Source organism: Amblyomma americanum, chromosome 7, assembly GCF_052857255.1.
Source record: "Amblyomma americanum isolate KBUSLIRL-KWMA chromosome 7, ASM5285725v1, whole genome shotgun sequence".
Classification (NCBI taxonomy): Eukaryota; Metazoa; Arthropoda; class Arachnida; order Ixodida; family Ixodidae; genus Amblyomma; species Amblyomma americanum.
Genome location: NC_135503.1, coordinates 127,741,555 through 127,757,158, shown reverse-complemented (window position 1 = coordinate 127,757,158; position 15,604 = coordinate 127,741,555). Strand labels below are relative to the sequence as shown.

Below are 15,604 nucleotides of genomic sequence, written 5' to 3'. Positions count from 1 at the left end.
TCTAGAATTTCAAAAACGTGGTTACCCTCGGCGCTCTCGCCCAAAAACTTTTGGCTACATCGCGGCAAAATACGTGCGCTTTCTAGAAGCTTGCAGGCAAAGCAACCTCTCCAGTGCATGCAACTTAAAATAGCCACAATTTGTGGCTATTTGTGAGGGTAACGGCGTTTTCGAAATTCTAAAAAATTATCTCAGTATTACTTTCGGTGCTTTACACGCCTCTCAATAATTAAGGAGCATAACGGTAACAGTTCAATAGTTAACTATTAAATATTAGTTAACCAGCCTGTTAGCACGTCTCAGCTGTATACTGATGTACTACACCGGTGACAGTGGTTTGCCAGAAAAAGCGCTCGTCTAGCTCAAAAAGCCAGTTTATAAAATTTGTGAAAAGTATAAAGTGAAAAACCCTGTCTATATCGATCTATCCTTTACGTTCTTTCCTCAGAGGGAATTTGAAACCCCGATAGCTGGCGCTAAACGAATCAACCTTTCATTCTGCCACTCATTAGGTACTCCAAGCCGCTCGTCGACTCTGCGCCGCTACCCTAAGCGCAATCGCAAGGAAGTGATTTGCACGCAAACCTACGAGACTTCTGACGACGAGAACAGCGGTAAATTAAGAGCGGTTCCATTCAATGTTTATATCACAGGGAAATGTAGTTCGAGATCCTTTGCCCTCCAAACTTACAGTGGAAAAGAAAAAAATTTTTGAACCAGAAATTTGTTTTTTGCGCACCTTTCGCTCTCTTGCCAAGGCAGCTTCACTAGCCACCTTCAGTGCAGCATGAGCATGCGCCAGTGTTGTAGGTTTCTGCTCCGAGTCCGAGTGCGGATTTTACCCATAATTTCAAGGCGAAAGCCTTTAATGGCTCATCGTTGTCCGTCCGCCCGTCCGCGAAATCTGTCACACTATGACGTCATCAATGGCATAGCTTCTATAACCCATATACTCTTAGCAATTACTAAGTAATGGGGGATTAGTAATTAGTCATTAATTAATATTTAGCCATTAAGCTGTAATTTGTAATTAGTTAACTAAATAAAAATTAAGAAATATAACATGCAGAGAAAATACAAATGTAAATAAAAATAAATATCTGAATAAGAATTTAAAAATAAAAGATAAAAAAACCGCCGCGGTGGCTGAGTGGTTATGGCGCTCGGCTGCTGGCCCGAAAGAAGCGGGTTCGATCCCGGCCGCGGCAGTCGAATTTCGATGGAGGCGAAATTCTAGAGGCCCGTGTACTGTGCGATGTCAGTGCAGGTTAAAGAACCCCAGGTGGTCGAAATTTCCGGACCCCTTCACTACGGCGTCCCTCATAGCCTGAGTCGCTTTGGGACGTTAAACCCTCATAAACCAAACCAAAATATATACAAAATTGCAATTAAAAACCAATTTAGAAGGATAAAAATATAAATTACCAACTATACATAAAAAAGAAATAAATGAAATAAAAAATTGTAATTAAAAATAAATAAAAGAGCAGCCAAAGTGGGCGCAGAAAGGCTTTCGCCTCGCGCACTTTAGATCGCCAAAGTGCAGCCTGAATTTTTATTTATTTTGGGATACTGCAACCCATGCTTAGGAGGATCTAACACGAGAGTGAAAACTAAGTGGAACGTGGTTCGACACACTAGAATGGGGAACATGCGCACTGCAGTGCAGTGGATCGTGACAAGAAGGAATGAGAACGAAAAAAATAACACTCAGAGAATTTTCAAAACGCGCGTCAATGAGCAGCGCAAATACGCACTGTGGTTTGCACTCCGCTCGCCACATCAACAACACTTGGGAGGAGTACGGTGGTGTGCTTATACGAAAGTGAACGCGCCAATCGAAAGGCATTGAAAAGGTGAACGCTGTCTGTGAGTCAACTGCCGTCTTCTCAGTAACATTTTATTGGATATTTTGCTTTGATTACAAGTTCTTTAAGAACAGGTCAAGGTAGACGTCTCCCATGAACGCGCGAACGAGACTATTCCGTACTTTTAATGGCTAAAGAAAAAGAGAACTTGCATGCCTCGCATCGAGCGAAAAACGGCCTGAGGCACTTTTAGTGAGTTAAAAGCCTAGAACAATGTCAAAGTGCTTTAATATATTCATTTCTGTTAGTTTCGATTTCGCCGCTCAAAGAAGAAAAACAGATTTCATCGAAGGGACGTGTTACGGACATGGCAAGGAGGAGGAGAGACTTTAATGAATGCAGGAGATCTCTGCCTTGTTGTTAGCGTAGCATGCTACTCCAATGACATGCCAAGGTAAGGAATACGTGCTTATGCTCGTAGCGAAGTGTCTTTTTTTTCTTTTTCTAGTTTTTGCTCAGGTATAATTGTTGAGGGCTTCGAAAATTGTTGCCATACTGAAGGATTGATCTGATGAACATGCTAAGAGCTACTAATTGTATCTGAAAAGGCGCTAATAGCAGTTTCCTGCGAACAAACCCAAGTTATTTGAGCGCTTTTTCACACATGTTATTTATATGAACGTCCGAGCTTAACTTATAAGTAAATATGACACCCGACTATCTGATCGTTTCTACTCGCATTACGTAAGACCCTAGGCAATTTTTCTATCTTTTTCACTTGTGAAGACAATAAGCTTGTGTGGTTGAAGAATCCATAGTGTGCTCCGGGGCCAGGAATAATGTGGCTCTTCTCCGATCCTATTACCCTCCATTCTTGTCGGCCGCAGAGGCTGGCTGCACTACAGCCATCCTGCTTGTATCGAACACTCCGTGCGGAGGCTACTAAGCGGGGCGCAAATATGCAGGAATAAAATTCGCTCAATATTCAGGCTCCCTTAAAGAACCTTGGCCTTCCGGTAGCGTTTGCCTACTGGGCCGTTTTCGCGAGTCGTAGACAAAGGATGTGCAAAAATCAGGTTCGAATTCGCAATATTCTTGCTGCAAAGTCTAGTCCTTGATCGGTTAATGCAGCGCTTACATGTTCGCTGAAAATTTTGGCCGACCGATGCTACTCCGCTCTTCGCTCACGTACCAGTGGCATGCGCTAACACAGAACCGTTTTAAAAACATCGGTATTCGTTGGACGTATCCACTACAAAGCGACTTTGTTTAGTTGAAAAGGGATTCTCTTCAGACATCTCTCTTATTCAGTGCATACAACGCAAGTTTAGATGCACCTCAAAGCATGAAACAAACTGTAAGTGCTTAGACGAAATAGTGGCTTTTGGGAGAGCTGAGGCAGTTTTCTTTTGTATTGGGAGAGGCTCACTCACCCCTCTTTAAAACACGGGTCTTAATGCGCTATTGCACTTTAACTGCTGCATGGTACACAAAAATATCTTCTTTGCTGTTTTCGTTTCATTTTTGGAGCTTTTGTTTTCTAAATGACAAAATGAGATGTTTCCTTGAGTTTCTTACTGCTTTCCTGCCTCCTCTTGTAACTGTTCAGACGTAATATTGGCTCAAGTATTTTATCTCAGACCCTTCAAGGGGATTGCTTCAGCACCGTGTCATCTATGCTATGCAGACTCCGAATCCAGCTCGTCGTCGGATGGTTCCAAGCCTACGAAGCGAAAGAGAAAGACCATAGGCTCCAACCAGGTTTCTGGTATGCGGCGTGCAGGTAAGTGGGCGCCATGCAGCTATCCAAAGGAGCTACGGCAATAGCAAGTGTAAACCACGAAGCGGTTCAGCCAGCGCTGTCTTCCATATACTCTGCCGTTTCTTTATCACGTGCCATGTCCATGTATTCCGTACACGAATCGCATGGATGCAGTGTCACATACCCTTATGGAAATGATCTACACATTTATTATAGGCCCTATTGCCTTCCTATAGATGTTTCCTTTTGTTAGTTTGCAGTCTATAGACTGTCTATCAAAAAATGTGTAATAAAAGTGCGTGGCCATAAATCTGTAGATTGTCTATGGACTGTCGATAGGATTTGTATTCCCTATAAACTAGTCTATAGGATTTGTCTAAAGAAAGTCTATAGGCTTTACAGACAAAAGTGTATGCACAGTCTAAAGGCTAAATAATCTTTCTTGAAGGGCACCGGCCTGATGTTCAAGCCACATTCCGAACATCCATATCATCCTCATGAGCGTCATCAGCCCAGCCACGTCCACCGCAATGCAAAGGCCTCTTCTGCTCAGATCCAATAAGCCCACCTAGCTGCAGCAGCTGCGGCAGCATGTGCCTTCAAACTTCCTAATCTACTCCCTGCCGCCCCCTGCTACGCTTACGTTCTCTCCGTCGAACAACGACTGTCGTATTGTGAGTAGATTAGGAACTTTGTGGGGATGAGAAATGGCTCAGACTGGCTCAGGCCAGGGATAATGGCAGGGATATGGGAGACGCCTTTGTCGAGCAGTGGACATAGGTAGGCTGATTATGATGATCATGATGGCGTTAGTCGTCATGGTAATCATGCATCCAAGCATCCAAATGCAACTGCACTGAGGCTTGCTAGGATGCATAGGCGCAGCAATACTCATAAAGTGAAAGGAAATTTTATTTCCATTACATGGCTTCGTTACGGGCTGCTAAAGATGCATTAAGAGGCTGCGCTTTTATTTTAATATCCTGCGTGTTCTCAATTGCTAAAAATTGATTGCAAGCTTCATATTTGCGTATATTCACAGCATGTAGAATGTGGCCGCACCGCACAGGCGTTCGCACTGTAGCCTACAACTGCTCTTTGACGAGAGAGTGCTCCATTCGGTCATGAATAGCCTCATCGTATTTCTTCAACACTGTCGTGTTGCCGTTTCAGAGTTAAATTTTTCTTTTCGCTGCGAGTGCAGAGGCGCAAGGGAGGATCACTTATCGGGCGCTCAAAACATTTTGTCTTTTCGTACCGCGTAATGAATGCCGTAGGCTGCAAACCGTTGTGTTTTGAATTTAAAATTAAGCCCTTAAAGGTCGCCCCGTTTACCACTCTTTTGTGGATTAAGCTTATTCTCCCCCTATTGGCGCTGTCGGTGGGGTAGGAATGGTCGTGATAGGCAAGGGAAATTACGGTCTACTCCCGCATTTAGCGGTCGACCACGGGTCCTTGAATTTCCTCGGAACCATTTTTGTTGTCCACCAACAGCGGGCTTTCGTTTGCGGCGACGGATCTGCTTAGGTGCACGGTCAATTACTATAATGGTCGTTGCGCATCCAAAGAACAGTCAATTGCGTGAATTTTTCACGTACGGCCGCGCAGCCTCTACATACCCCCCCCCCCCCCGTTCCCGGCCACACACACACACGCACACACATACAGATACACTTAAATCTCGCACCGCGAAGCGTAAGTGCCCAGAAATGGCAGCGTGGAAAGGAACCCTAAACATTTCATTTTATTTTCGTTGTTTCACTTGGTTGCGACGTCAATCGTAAGGACACCAAGGCAACGTTGGGAAGCAAAACACCCAATCACAAGCATGGCTAGAACGCTGCACGGCCGACTCGCAGAAATCGCCATTTGGTTGCACAGCCATAGACCTTGGCACAGCCACCACGCAGTAGCCTTGGTGGAACGCGACTAGAACCGACAAAGCTCCCAAGGCGGGCTCTTTCATTCGTCGCCTCCCACCAGCCGGTGTGCCCTGGTCGAGGCATGCGTTTAAGCAGGTGACTAGCATAACGGCCGTGTCTCGGTCACTAGCAGCATGGCCTGATCCTCTGTGGCTGACGCCGCCAGGGGAACGACCCTTCGAAGAGAACTATATTAAGCGAAAACGAAAGGAATCGTTCAAAAATGATCCTTCTATTCTTACTTTGGGGCCGCATCGCATGATTGAAGCAAGAAAATAAAAGCGGCTCACTACCTCCCGCAGCACAGACTGTCTCAGGTTGCACGGGCAGACTCCGAAAATTTTGTTCGATATTTTTAACTATCAATAGTTCACCCGCACCCATTCGTTCGCCTCTTTCCCTTCTGAGCCGGTTTCCCTGTTCTCTTATTGCGATAGCCGCGCTGCTCTTTACGCACTTCCTGCAACGCCTAGAGTCTCAGTTTGCCAAGGCTGACGCAAAGAAAAGCCAGCCAGCCAATAAATCAGCAACAGTCAGTCAATAACAGCGACAGTCAGCCAGCCAGTCAGCCAATAAATCAGCGATAAGTCAGCCAGCCAGCCAATAGACCAGCAACGGTCAGTCAATAATTCAGCGACAGTCAGCCAGCAAAAAAATCAGCCCACAGTCAGCCAGCCAGTCAGCCAATAAATCAGCGGCAGTCAGTTAATAAATAAGCGACAGTAAGCCAGAAAGCCAATAGATCAGCAACGGTCAGTCAGTAATTCAGCGACAGTCAGCCAGCCAGTCAGCCAATAAATCAGCGAGAGTCAGCCAGGCAGCCAATAGACGAGAAAAGGTAAGTCAATAATTCAGCGACGGTCAGCCAGCCAAAAAATCGGCCCACAGTCAGCCAGCCAGTCAGCCAATAAATCCGGGACAGTCAGCCAGCCAGCCAATACATCAGCAACGGTCAATCAATGATTCAGCGAGAGTCAGCCAGTCAAAAAATCAGCGACACTCAGCCAGTCAGTCAGCCAATAAATCAGCGATAATCAGCCAGCCAGGCAATAAATTAGTGGTTGTCAGTTAATAAACAAGCGACAGTCAGCCAGACAGCCAATAAATCAGTGACAGCCAGACAGCCAGCGAATAGATCAGCAACGGTCAGTCAATAATTCAGAGACAGTCAGCCAGCCAAAAAATCAGCAACAGTCAGCCAGCCAATCAGCCAATAAATTAGCGATAGTCAGCCAGCCAGCCAAGAAATCAGCGGCAGTCAGTTAATAAATAAGCGACAGTCAACCAGCCAGCCAGCCAATAAATCAGCGACAGTCAGCCAGCCAGACAATAGATTAAGCAACAGTCAGTCAATAATTCAGCGACAGTCAGCCAGCCAGTCAGCCAGCCAATAAGTCAACAATGGTGAGTCAATAATCCAGCGACAGTCAGCCAGCCAAAAAATCAGCAACAGTCAGCCAGCCAGTCAGCCAATAAATTAGCGATAGTCAGCCAGCCAGAAAATAGATAAGCAACAGTCAGTTATTCAGCGACAGTAACCCAGCCAGTCAGCCAGCCAATAAATCAGTGATAGTCAGCCAGCCAGCCAATAAATCAGCTGCAGTCAGTTAATAAGCGACAGTCAGCCAGCCAAACAATATATAAGGAACAGTCAGTTAATAAATCAGCGACAGTCATCCAGCCAGTCAGCCAGCGAATAGGTCAGCAACGGTCGTTCAATAATCCAGCGACAGTCATACAGTCAAAAAATCAGCGATAGTCAGCCATCCAGGCAATAAATCAGCGGCGGTCAGTTAATAAATAAGCGACAGTCAGCCAGCCAATGAATCAGCGACAGTCAGATAGCCTGCGAATAGATCAGCAACGGTCAGTCAATAATTCAGAGACAGTCAGCCAGCCAAAAAATCAGCAACAGTCAGCCAGCCAGTCAGCCAATAAATTAGCGGTAGTCAGCCAGCCAGCCAATAAATCAGCGGCAGTCAGTTAATAAGCGACAGTAAACCCGCCAGCCAGCCAGCCAATAAATCAGCGACAGTCAGCCAGCCAGACAATAGATAAGCAAGTCAGTCAATAATTCAGCGACAGTCAGCCAGCCAGTCAGCCAATAAATCAGTGATAGTCAGCCAGCCAATAAATCGGCGGCACTCAGTTAATAAATAAGCGACAGTCAGCCAGTAAGCCCGCCAATAGATAATCAACGGTCAGTCAATAATTCAGCGACAGTCAGGCAGCCAGGCAGCCAATAAATCAGCGATACTCAGCCAGGCAGCCAATAAATCAGCGACCGTCAGTCAGCCTGTTGAGCACGACATGCCCCATGTGTTCGCCTTCTCAGGAGGTCAGCGATATCTGCGTTTAGGGGGGTGAATATCATTTCTGCCATTTTCCACTTCCGACGAATACACCCTTGTTTTCAGAATTAGTTTATAAATTGAGTTATGAAGATGAGTGACTCATCATCCCGATTCGCTAGCGTGTTACTTGTTATCTTGTCGGGACCGGGCGACGTGTTCTGTCTGAATTACATAAGAGCGGCTTTAATTTTCCCCTCTGTGAAATCAGTGTCTCATTGCTGGTTTGCCTCTGCTTTGTAATCGCGATGCATTGTACGTTCAGCTTTGGTAATATATCCGTCCTTAATAGGAGTGCTCATCTGTGCCCTAGAATTTATGTAGGGTTTTGGTTGAGTTTTGCGATCGTTTATTTCGACTAATAATGCGATCAATCAAGCATATGGGTAGGCACCATATTTTGGACAATCCTAATCTTCATTGCGTGTCTTCGCACGTTTGGTACCCAGTTTTCCAGACCAGATCGCTCGCATATTCCTCGGCCTCTGCTGTGAAGTTTGTCATGCTTAGTTTTAGAGTTTTGTTAACTTTGCCATCGTTTAAAGAGTCGGGCTTCCCATAGATGTAAGAGAGATTATCTGCTGCGAGGTGTCAGCACTAGTTTGGGTGGCTTTGGTAAATTTCTTAACGTCTGTTGTCAATTCAGTCAGTGGCTGATGTCCGTAATATCGTGTGGCGTTTTTTTCTTCGATATTTTACGATTGTATTCCGGTCTATAATTATTGTTCTCCATTTAAACCTCGGAATCGTTATGCTCAAAAAGTAGGTTTCAGCTGTATCGTGGAAGCTGCTTATATTTTTATGAAAATTTCGCCACTCTGTGTTTGGTTGAATTTGTGACAACTGTGAGACGCGGGCATGTATACCTACTTCCAATATTCCTGGTTCAAGTAGTGTGGTCATGGTCTGGGATCAGTGGAATTGCTTTTCTGGCCGATATTTCAGTGAAGTGTCTCCCCTTTTTTTTATTCGTAATTATAGCCCTAAGTAGGGCTAGTGGCTTATATCACCTAGTACGACTACTGGGGATCTCATAGCTATTTTTATCGCCTGCCGGAACATACCTAGAAATAAGCCAAATATATCGCTTACTTAAAGCTATCATATCTATGCCTTTCAAAATGAGATCGTTGATGATATTAGCTAATGTGTATGAATTTTTCCACCCATGCCGTGTGCGCGAGAGTGAAACCTTACAGAGCACTCGACGACTTAGGATGTAAGCGATATACCCTCTGCAAGTCCGCGTAAATTAGCAAGGCATTTTCACCACTCAGCAATGGAATTTTAAATGTTTTGTTTAGCTTTCCAACTTATAATAAGAATCATCAAGTTCATGAACATGTGCAAGCAGTATTACAATGCGCCAGATACCCATACCTGACCTGTTAAAAGCACAACTTCGAGACGCACTGAGGCACAAAGGTTAGGGCGAGTCGACGTTGTAATACGGTTACACATATGTGTAATGTTCTCTTCATTACAATGAGTAATTGCTCCCCTATTAAAAATGTCCTGAGTATTTCAGGGCTAATTGAAAGGGGCCGCGAGAAAATACCGGTGTTATAGCGGTACACCGGACACTATTGTTAGTGCACTGTGATTCAAAAAATCGCCGCTGCAGATGCTAGCCTTCAACACCCCCTTCCCTCCCCCCTGAAAAAAAAATGCTATGATCAGTGCGCTGTTCCGACGGAAATGAGTAGTATTAGACTTCAAGTTCTCTTTCCATGACACGGCAGATTTCTCCATGCATGGTACGCACATTTCTTCACATCCACCTTTATTAAACACACAAAACACACATTCTTTGCACTTCTTTACACTTCACTCCCTCTCACACTTGGTTTTCTATTCCATGTCTGATCTCCGGTATCCATCACCACTTGGTTCACACAACCACTTCAACGCGAGATTAGCGTCCGGCGCACCCACGCCGCCCGGCGATTTCCGCTTCTCTTCTCGCTTCTCTCTTGACCCTTACCCTTACACGGTAGCTACCGGCCGGGTTGTTCTTGTGACTGTGACTAGCCCTCAGGTTCGTCAAATTTTAGGAGAATCCCACGCGGTGGAGTAGATTTTAAATAAGGTAGTAATTACTCACTGGCATTCACCCATGCGCAGCCATACGGATACAAAGGAAAGCAAAAAAAAAGGATGGTTTATGGGAGTTTAACGTTCCAAAGCGACTCAGACTGTGAGGGACGCTGCAGTGAAGAGCTCCGGAAATTTCGACCACCTGGGGTTCTTTAACTTGCACTGATATCGCATAGTACACAGGCCTCTAAAATTTCGCCTGATTCGAAATTCAACCGCCGCGTCCACAATAGAACCCGTGTCTTTTTTTCTGGGGGGGGGGGGGTGCAGCCAAGCACCATAACAACTTATCTACAGCGGCGGCAGAAAAAAGGAAGGAAGGAAGGAAAGAAGGAAGGAAGGAAGGAAGGAAGGAAGGAAAAAAGGAAGGAAGGAAGGAAGGAAGGAAGGAAGGAAGGAAGGAAGGAAGGAAGGAAGGCAGGCTGAGTTGAGTTGAGGTGTTGAATGCTAAAGGTGGGGTTAGCCTTGCGTTATCTGCCGGCAATTGCTCCACCGTAGCGTCCCTTCTATATAAACAATGTCCTGAAGCCTCTCGCATCTACACCGCTATGCGCACAGTCTCTTATAATAGCACACATTCTCTCCCGTAGTCACCATCTATGCACACAATCAATCCACACAGTCCACATCACAGTCCACTCCAGAAGTCACCATCTATGCACATATTCAGTCACAGTAGAATATAGGCCATTGTAGTGCCACAATCCATACACACATTCACTCACAGTATATTCACTCACAGTCCACCCCGGAATACACCATGTACACACACATTCCATCACAGTAGGCCATAGTCCGTTCCTGCTGTCATCATTTAGAAACAAGATCCGTGTTCTGCAGAAATGTTAAAAGAAGGCGTGCAGCCTCCCTTCTGCATGTCTGGTTTCCACTCGGGTAGACAATGTCCTGAACAGTGCTGTGACAGGTTCCTGTCTTCTTGAAGGAAGCGAACATCACATGCCTTTCCGCGTTGTACTCTGGGCAGTACATAATATAATATTCGATATCCCCGCACACACCACATAAAGAGCAGAACGGAGACGATGCTGTGCCGGTCTTATGCATCCATGCAGGAGTGCGAGCAGAGGCCGTGCGAATTCGATGTAGAAGGGTCGCCTGAAATCTTCTCAGTCCCTTGGTCACACATGGCTTGTGGGATGCACTCCACAGGGTACTGAAGTGATCGAGCACCGTTGTCCTGCAGAGACTTTTTTCCATCTTGAGGTACTTTTTTTGATGGAATCCTTGAGAGAGCTTTATGTGCAAGACTGTCTGCCACCTCATTACCGTTGACTCCTATGTGAGAGGGCAGCCATTGGAAATTTATAGTAAAGCCTCTGCTGTGCAGATTCTGCACCAAGCGCAGAGAGCTTATACACAAGGCGTCAGTGGGGAATCCGCGCTCTAACCTCTGAAGGGCAGATTTTGAATCGGGATGACAACAGGCTGAGCCGGACAAGACCCTAATTTCCGTAAAGCCGCCTCAATAGCAACACTTACAGTCGTTGTGGGGGATACGACAGCAGTACAGCGTACGGACCACTTACAGTCCAAAGAAGGAATGTAAAACGCCGCTGCGCTAGCTTGTTTGACCTTGTCCACAGAACCATCCGTGAAAATTTGAAGATGGCAGGCATACTCTGTTTCCAAGTGTTCAAGAACAAGCGAACGCGTTGCTGCCAAAGGAGAGCTGCGCCTTGCGCTCACATGGGGAATTGTGACCTTACAGTCGAGGGTAGGAAAAGACCAGAGGGGTTTCAACCGTTTCCTTTGCCTTCGGACATTAATGCCTAAAGAACTAAGAGTATTGAGTGCCAAGTAAGCCTTCGACTAATATCTCTTGCAGAGCCGCTGGAGAAGGGATCGCCCAGCTACCGTCTCTCCTAGGCGGTCAAGATGCATTAGTAGCCTCTGAGAAGAGATAAGGCTAAGAGGTTTCGATGGGGACTCATGAAGTACTGCCTTATTCGCAGCCGCCTGGGGAACTCCAATGGCTCTTCTTAGGCCCTTTCTGTGGACAACTTCGAGACGTTCAAGTTGTGATGCTGAGGGGGAAATTAAAGGTAATTGATACATTATGCGACTGACCACCAGCGCTTCATGAAGTTTGACCATTGAAGAAGGATGGTTTCCCCATTGCTCACGTGCAATTCTACGGATCACATTGAGACAAGAAGATATAGATGAAACAATCGCGTCTACAGCTTTTCGCCACTGTAGACGGGAGTTAATAATGACGCCCAAGAAACTCGTGTGGTTGAATGCGGTTGAACGGATGCAAGAGTGACCAAGGTCTATCTTCAACCGCGCTTGACATCTTCCTACACCTGGAAACAGAATATTTGGTTTTTTTTGGGGGGGGGGGAAGTAAATGGCGCAGTATCTGTCTCATATATCGTTGGACACCTGAACCACGCCGTAAGGGAAGGGATAAAGGAGGGAGTGAAAGAAGAAAGGATAATAGGTTCGGTAGTGGAAACAGAACAAAGCCGGATTTTCTACTGACAGAGACAACCCCACACCTTGAAGGAAAGCTTGTGCCGAAAGTAGAGCCTGTCTAGCTATCAGGGCTAATCGCTTGTGTTGGTAGCCAGTAATCCAAATACAGATGTCGTCAGCATAAAGTGACATACGCACTTGCCTGCAACTCTTTTTCAACGAATCGGGAAGGCCAGCCATTAGGACGTTAAAGAGCGCGGGGGAAAGAACACTTCCTTGAGGCACACCTCGTGATACAACCCTTTCGGTGCTTAACGTACTCCCTAACCGTACACGGACCGCGCGATCACTTATAAACTTGCAAATGAATCTTAACATATGGCCCATTATGCCCATGTCTTGCATACTGTTTAGAATTGAGCTGTGAAGCACGCTGTAGTAAGCTTTCGCAACGTCAAGAAAAATAGCTAAGGTGGAAAGGCCGTAAGCTCTCTGATGTTCAATGTTACTGACCAAGTCTAAGACGCTATTTTGGGCACTAAGACCTCAGCGGAATCCTGTCATACATGTTGGCAGTGCCTTGCTGTCCTCAAGCCACTACGATAAGCGTTCATTTACCAGCTTCTCCATCAACTTAGCTACACAAGAGGTCAATGACACAGGGCGATACGAGGCAAGGTATGTCATGTCTTTGCCAGGCTTCAGTACTGGAATTACATGGGCCACCTTCCATGACAGAGGAACATCGCCAGTCTCCCAAACTCGATTGATGAAGTTGAGGAGCTCCTTTCTAAGTTGCAAGGGCAGATAATTCAGCATTTGATTGGTGATGCCGTTGGGAACTGGTGCACACCGGCGCCGCAGGCCACTGAGCGCAGTCTGAAGCTCACGAAGCGTGAACGGGACGTCCATGATAGACCTGGAGGAAGCAGGTGGTGTATATATATATCTATTCCAGAATCAGCGGCGCGTACGAGTGCGTCTGCAAATTCCTCTGCCAAGGACGCGATAGGTTTTTCCTTGCGTATTGCAAGAGCTTCAAAAGGCTTCGAAGGGCGAGATTCTCCAGCAAGGCTGCCAATAACTCGCCATATTCTCGTCATCGGTGAGAACACAGTCAAACTAGCGCAGAATGAGGCCCATTGCGACCTGTACAGCTTGTTCGTGTGCCGTCTAATAGCAGAATTCAGCCTATTGAAGGTCGTCTTCAGTTGCCTGTTGTTCTTCTTCCGCACGAGTTGGCGCTCCGCCCTTCTTCTCGCTGCGCAAAGGTTCCTGAGCTTTAAATCTGGGGCCGGAAAATGATCAGGTAACGACCGCCGTAGTTGCTGCTAGCTTACTAGAAATCATTTTGTCTACAACATCACCAGAAACACGTTCTAGGTGCTCTCTGTTCTTGTCCCAGTTGACCACATTGCTAATTTTAGGACCATGCATACGAAAGTCGGCAGAAAACACAAACATCGGACAGTGATAACTTCCCATGTGGTCAGGCGCTGTTGGCCAACTCACGCGGACGTCAGATGAATGCAGTGTCAGATCTATAGCTGTCGCTGAGGCTGGAGGCCGGAAGAAAGTAGGGCTTCCGTCATTGGCAACACACAGGTCCAAACTGTCAAGAACCTCTACGAGTTTGCGTCCACGAGAATCCGTGTCCCTGTCACCCCAGATGGCATGATGGGCGTTGAAATCACCGCAGATGATTCTAGCAGCTGGGCAGCGGTCGCAAGCTGCTGTAGAAACAAATCCAATGCTACCTTCTTCCGCGGAGACATGTACACGGATGCAATAGAAAGGGTTCGAGAGCCGAGCTGTATTCTCACAGCCGCTATCCCAATGTCATCCGTGCAAAGATCGACAACGCTTAGAGAAACATGTGGAAGTTCCCTTCTTATGTAAAGCGCAGCACTTCCTGCAGGAAATGACTTTATGCTGCAGTCTTTATGGGCGACATATCCAGTCAAACATCTCCCGCTTGGCAAGCAAGCTTCTGACAGGGCCAATACTGGAACACAAGTCTCTTTCAAGAATAGTTTTAGTTCAGCTAACCAACTTAAAATCCCAGCGCAGTTCCACTGCAATATAAACGGCACTTTTTGGGGCATATGAGATCCACGAGGTTTAACACAATCCATTTTAGATCGCAAGGAAGTTTGCTGCAAAGGTTGTAATTAGGAACTCAAAACAAAGCACCAGCTGTAGGAAGTTCTTCAGGCTACCAGGCGCCATCTCTGGAACATGTGAACGCAGGGCCCCAAACAAAACATGAAGTTCAGACATACCTTGATTTTTGAGCTCCTTATTTTGCGCAACGCACTCACTTACTACACCGACAAAAGATGCCGACGGGGACACACTCTTGGCCGCAGTAGCTGGTTTTTTTGTCACTTGTGCATATGAGGGTCCCCGTTGCCGTGGAGTCTGATTATGATCCGGCCGCTCAGGAACATGGACACTTTTTGCTAGAGATCGAACAGCCGACTCGCGCGCACTGGGCTTTGGAGTCTTGCTGGGCTCAGGTCTCTTAGGGACATAGTTGGGCAACGCAACAACATCAGACTCCAACACTGGGAACTCGTCTAATCCTGGGACAGGCATCTCAGTCGGTGGGGTTTTTGGACCAGCAATAAAAGATATCCGACGGTGCAGAGCGCTCACACGGAAGGGGCAGCCTCCGAAACCCGCTGGATGATCACCACCGCAATTGGCGCAAGCCAAATCTGCCTTGCAGGTTTTAGAGTCGTGGTCGCCTCCGCAACGCTTACAGCATCGATCCTTTGTGCAAACTTTGCCACGTACCCAAACCGTTGGCATCTAAAACACCGTGGAGGAGCTTCAGTGAAATCTGCAACTGCGTGTTTTGTGAATCCCAGATCAATTTTTTTGGGGCGCTCTGAGTTGGGAGCGAATGTCAACACGATAGAGTTGGTAGGTTTCGCAGCCCATTCTTTTCTTGGAGACTCCACACGACGCACAAGTCGTGTCACGTGCAGTACACCTTGTGGTTTCAGATAATCAAGAAGGTCGCGTTCTAAGTACCACTTTGGTACGCCCTTAATAACACAAGTGTTCTTCATGTAGGAATGGGGCAACCGCACGTTAACGGTGATGCCAAAAATCTGAGAGCTCTGCAGGAGCTTGTCAACCTGCTCTTCCGTCGAGACATCCAGCTGAAGAGCCCCGTGCATGGTGAACCGACTTCGAATCGGAGCTGATCCCAGCAGT

General features: G+C 46.5%; 1 protein-coding gene across 3 annotated transcripts in view; it reads left to right on the top strand.

The window, feature by feature from the left end:
• Nucleotides 1-15,604, top strand: part of LOC144097444 (histone-lysine N-methyltransferase PRDM7-like) — a 57,378-nt gene that overhangs the window by 11,359 nt on the left and 30,415 nt on the right. For all 3 annotated transcript variants that reach the window (XM_077630163.1, XM_077630162.1, XM_077630161.1), the window contains 2 exons: nt 513-614; nt 3,496-3,591. In XM_077630163.1, coding sequence (XP_077486289.1) covers nt 513-614; nt 3,496-3,591 — 198 coding nt within the window. The remainder of the gene's footprint in view (nt 1-512; nt 615-3,495; nt 3,592-15,604) is intronic.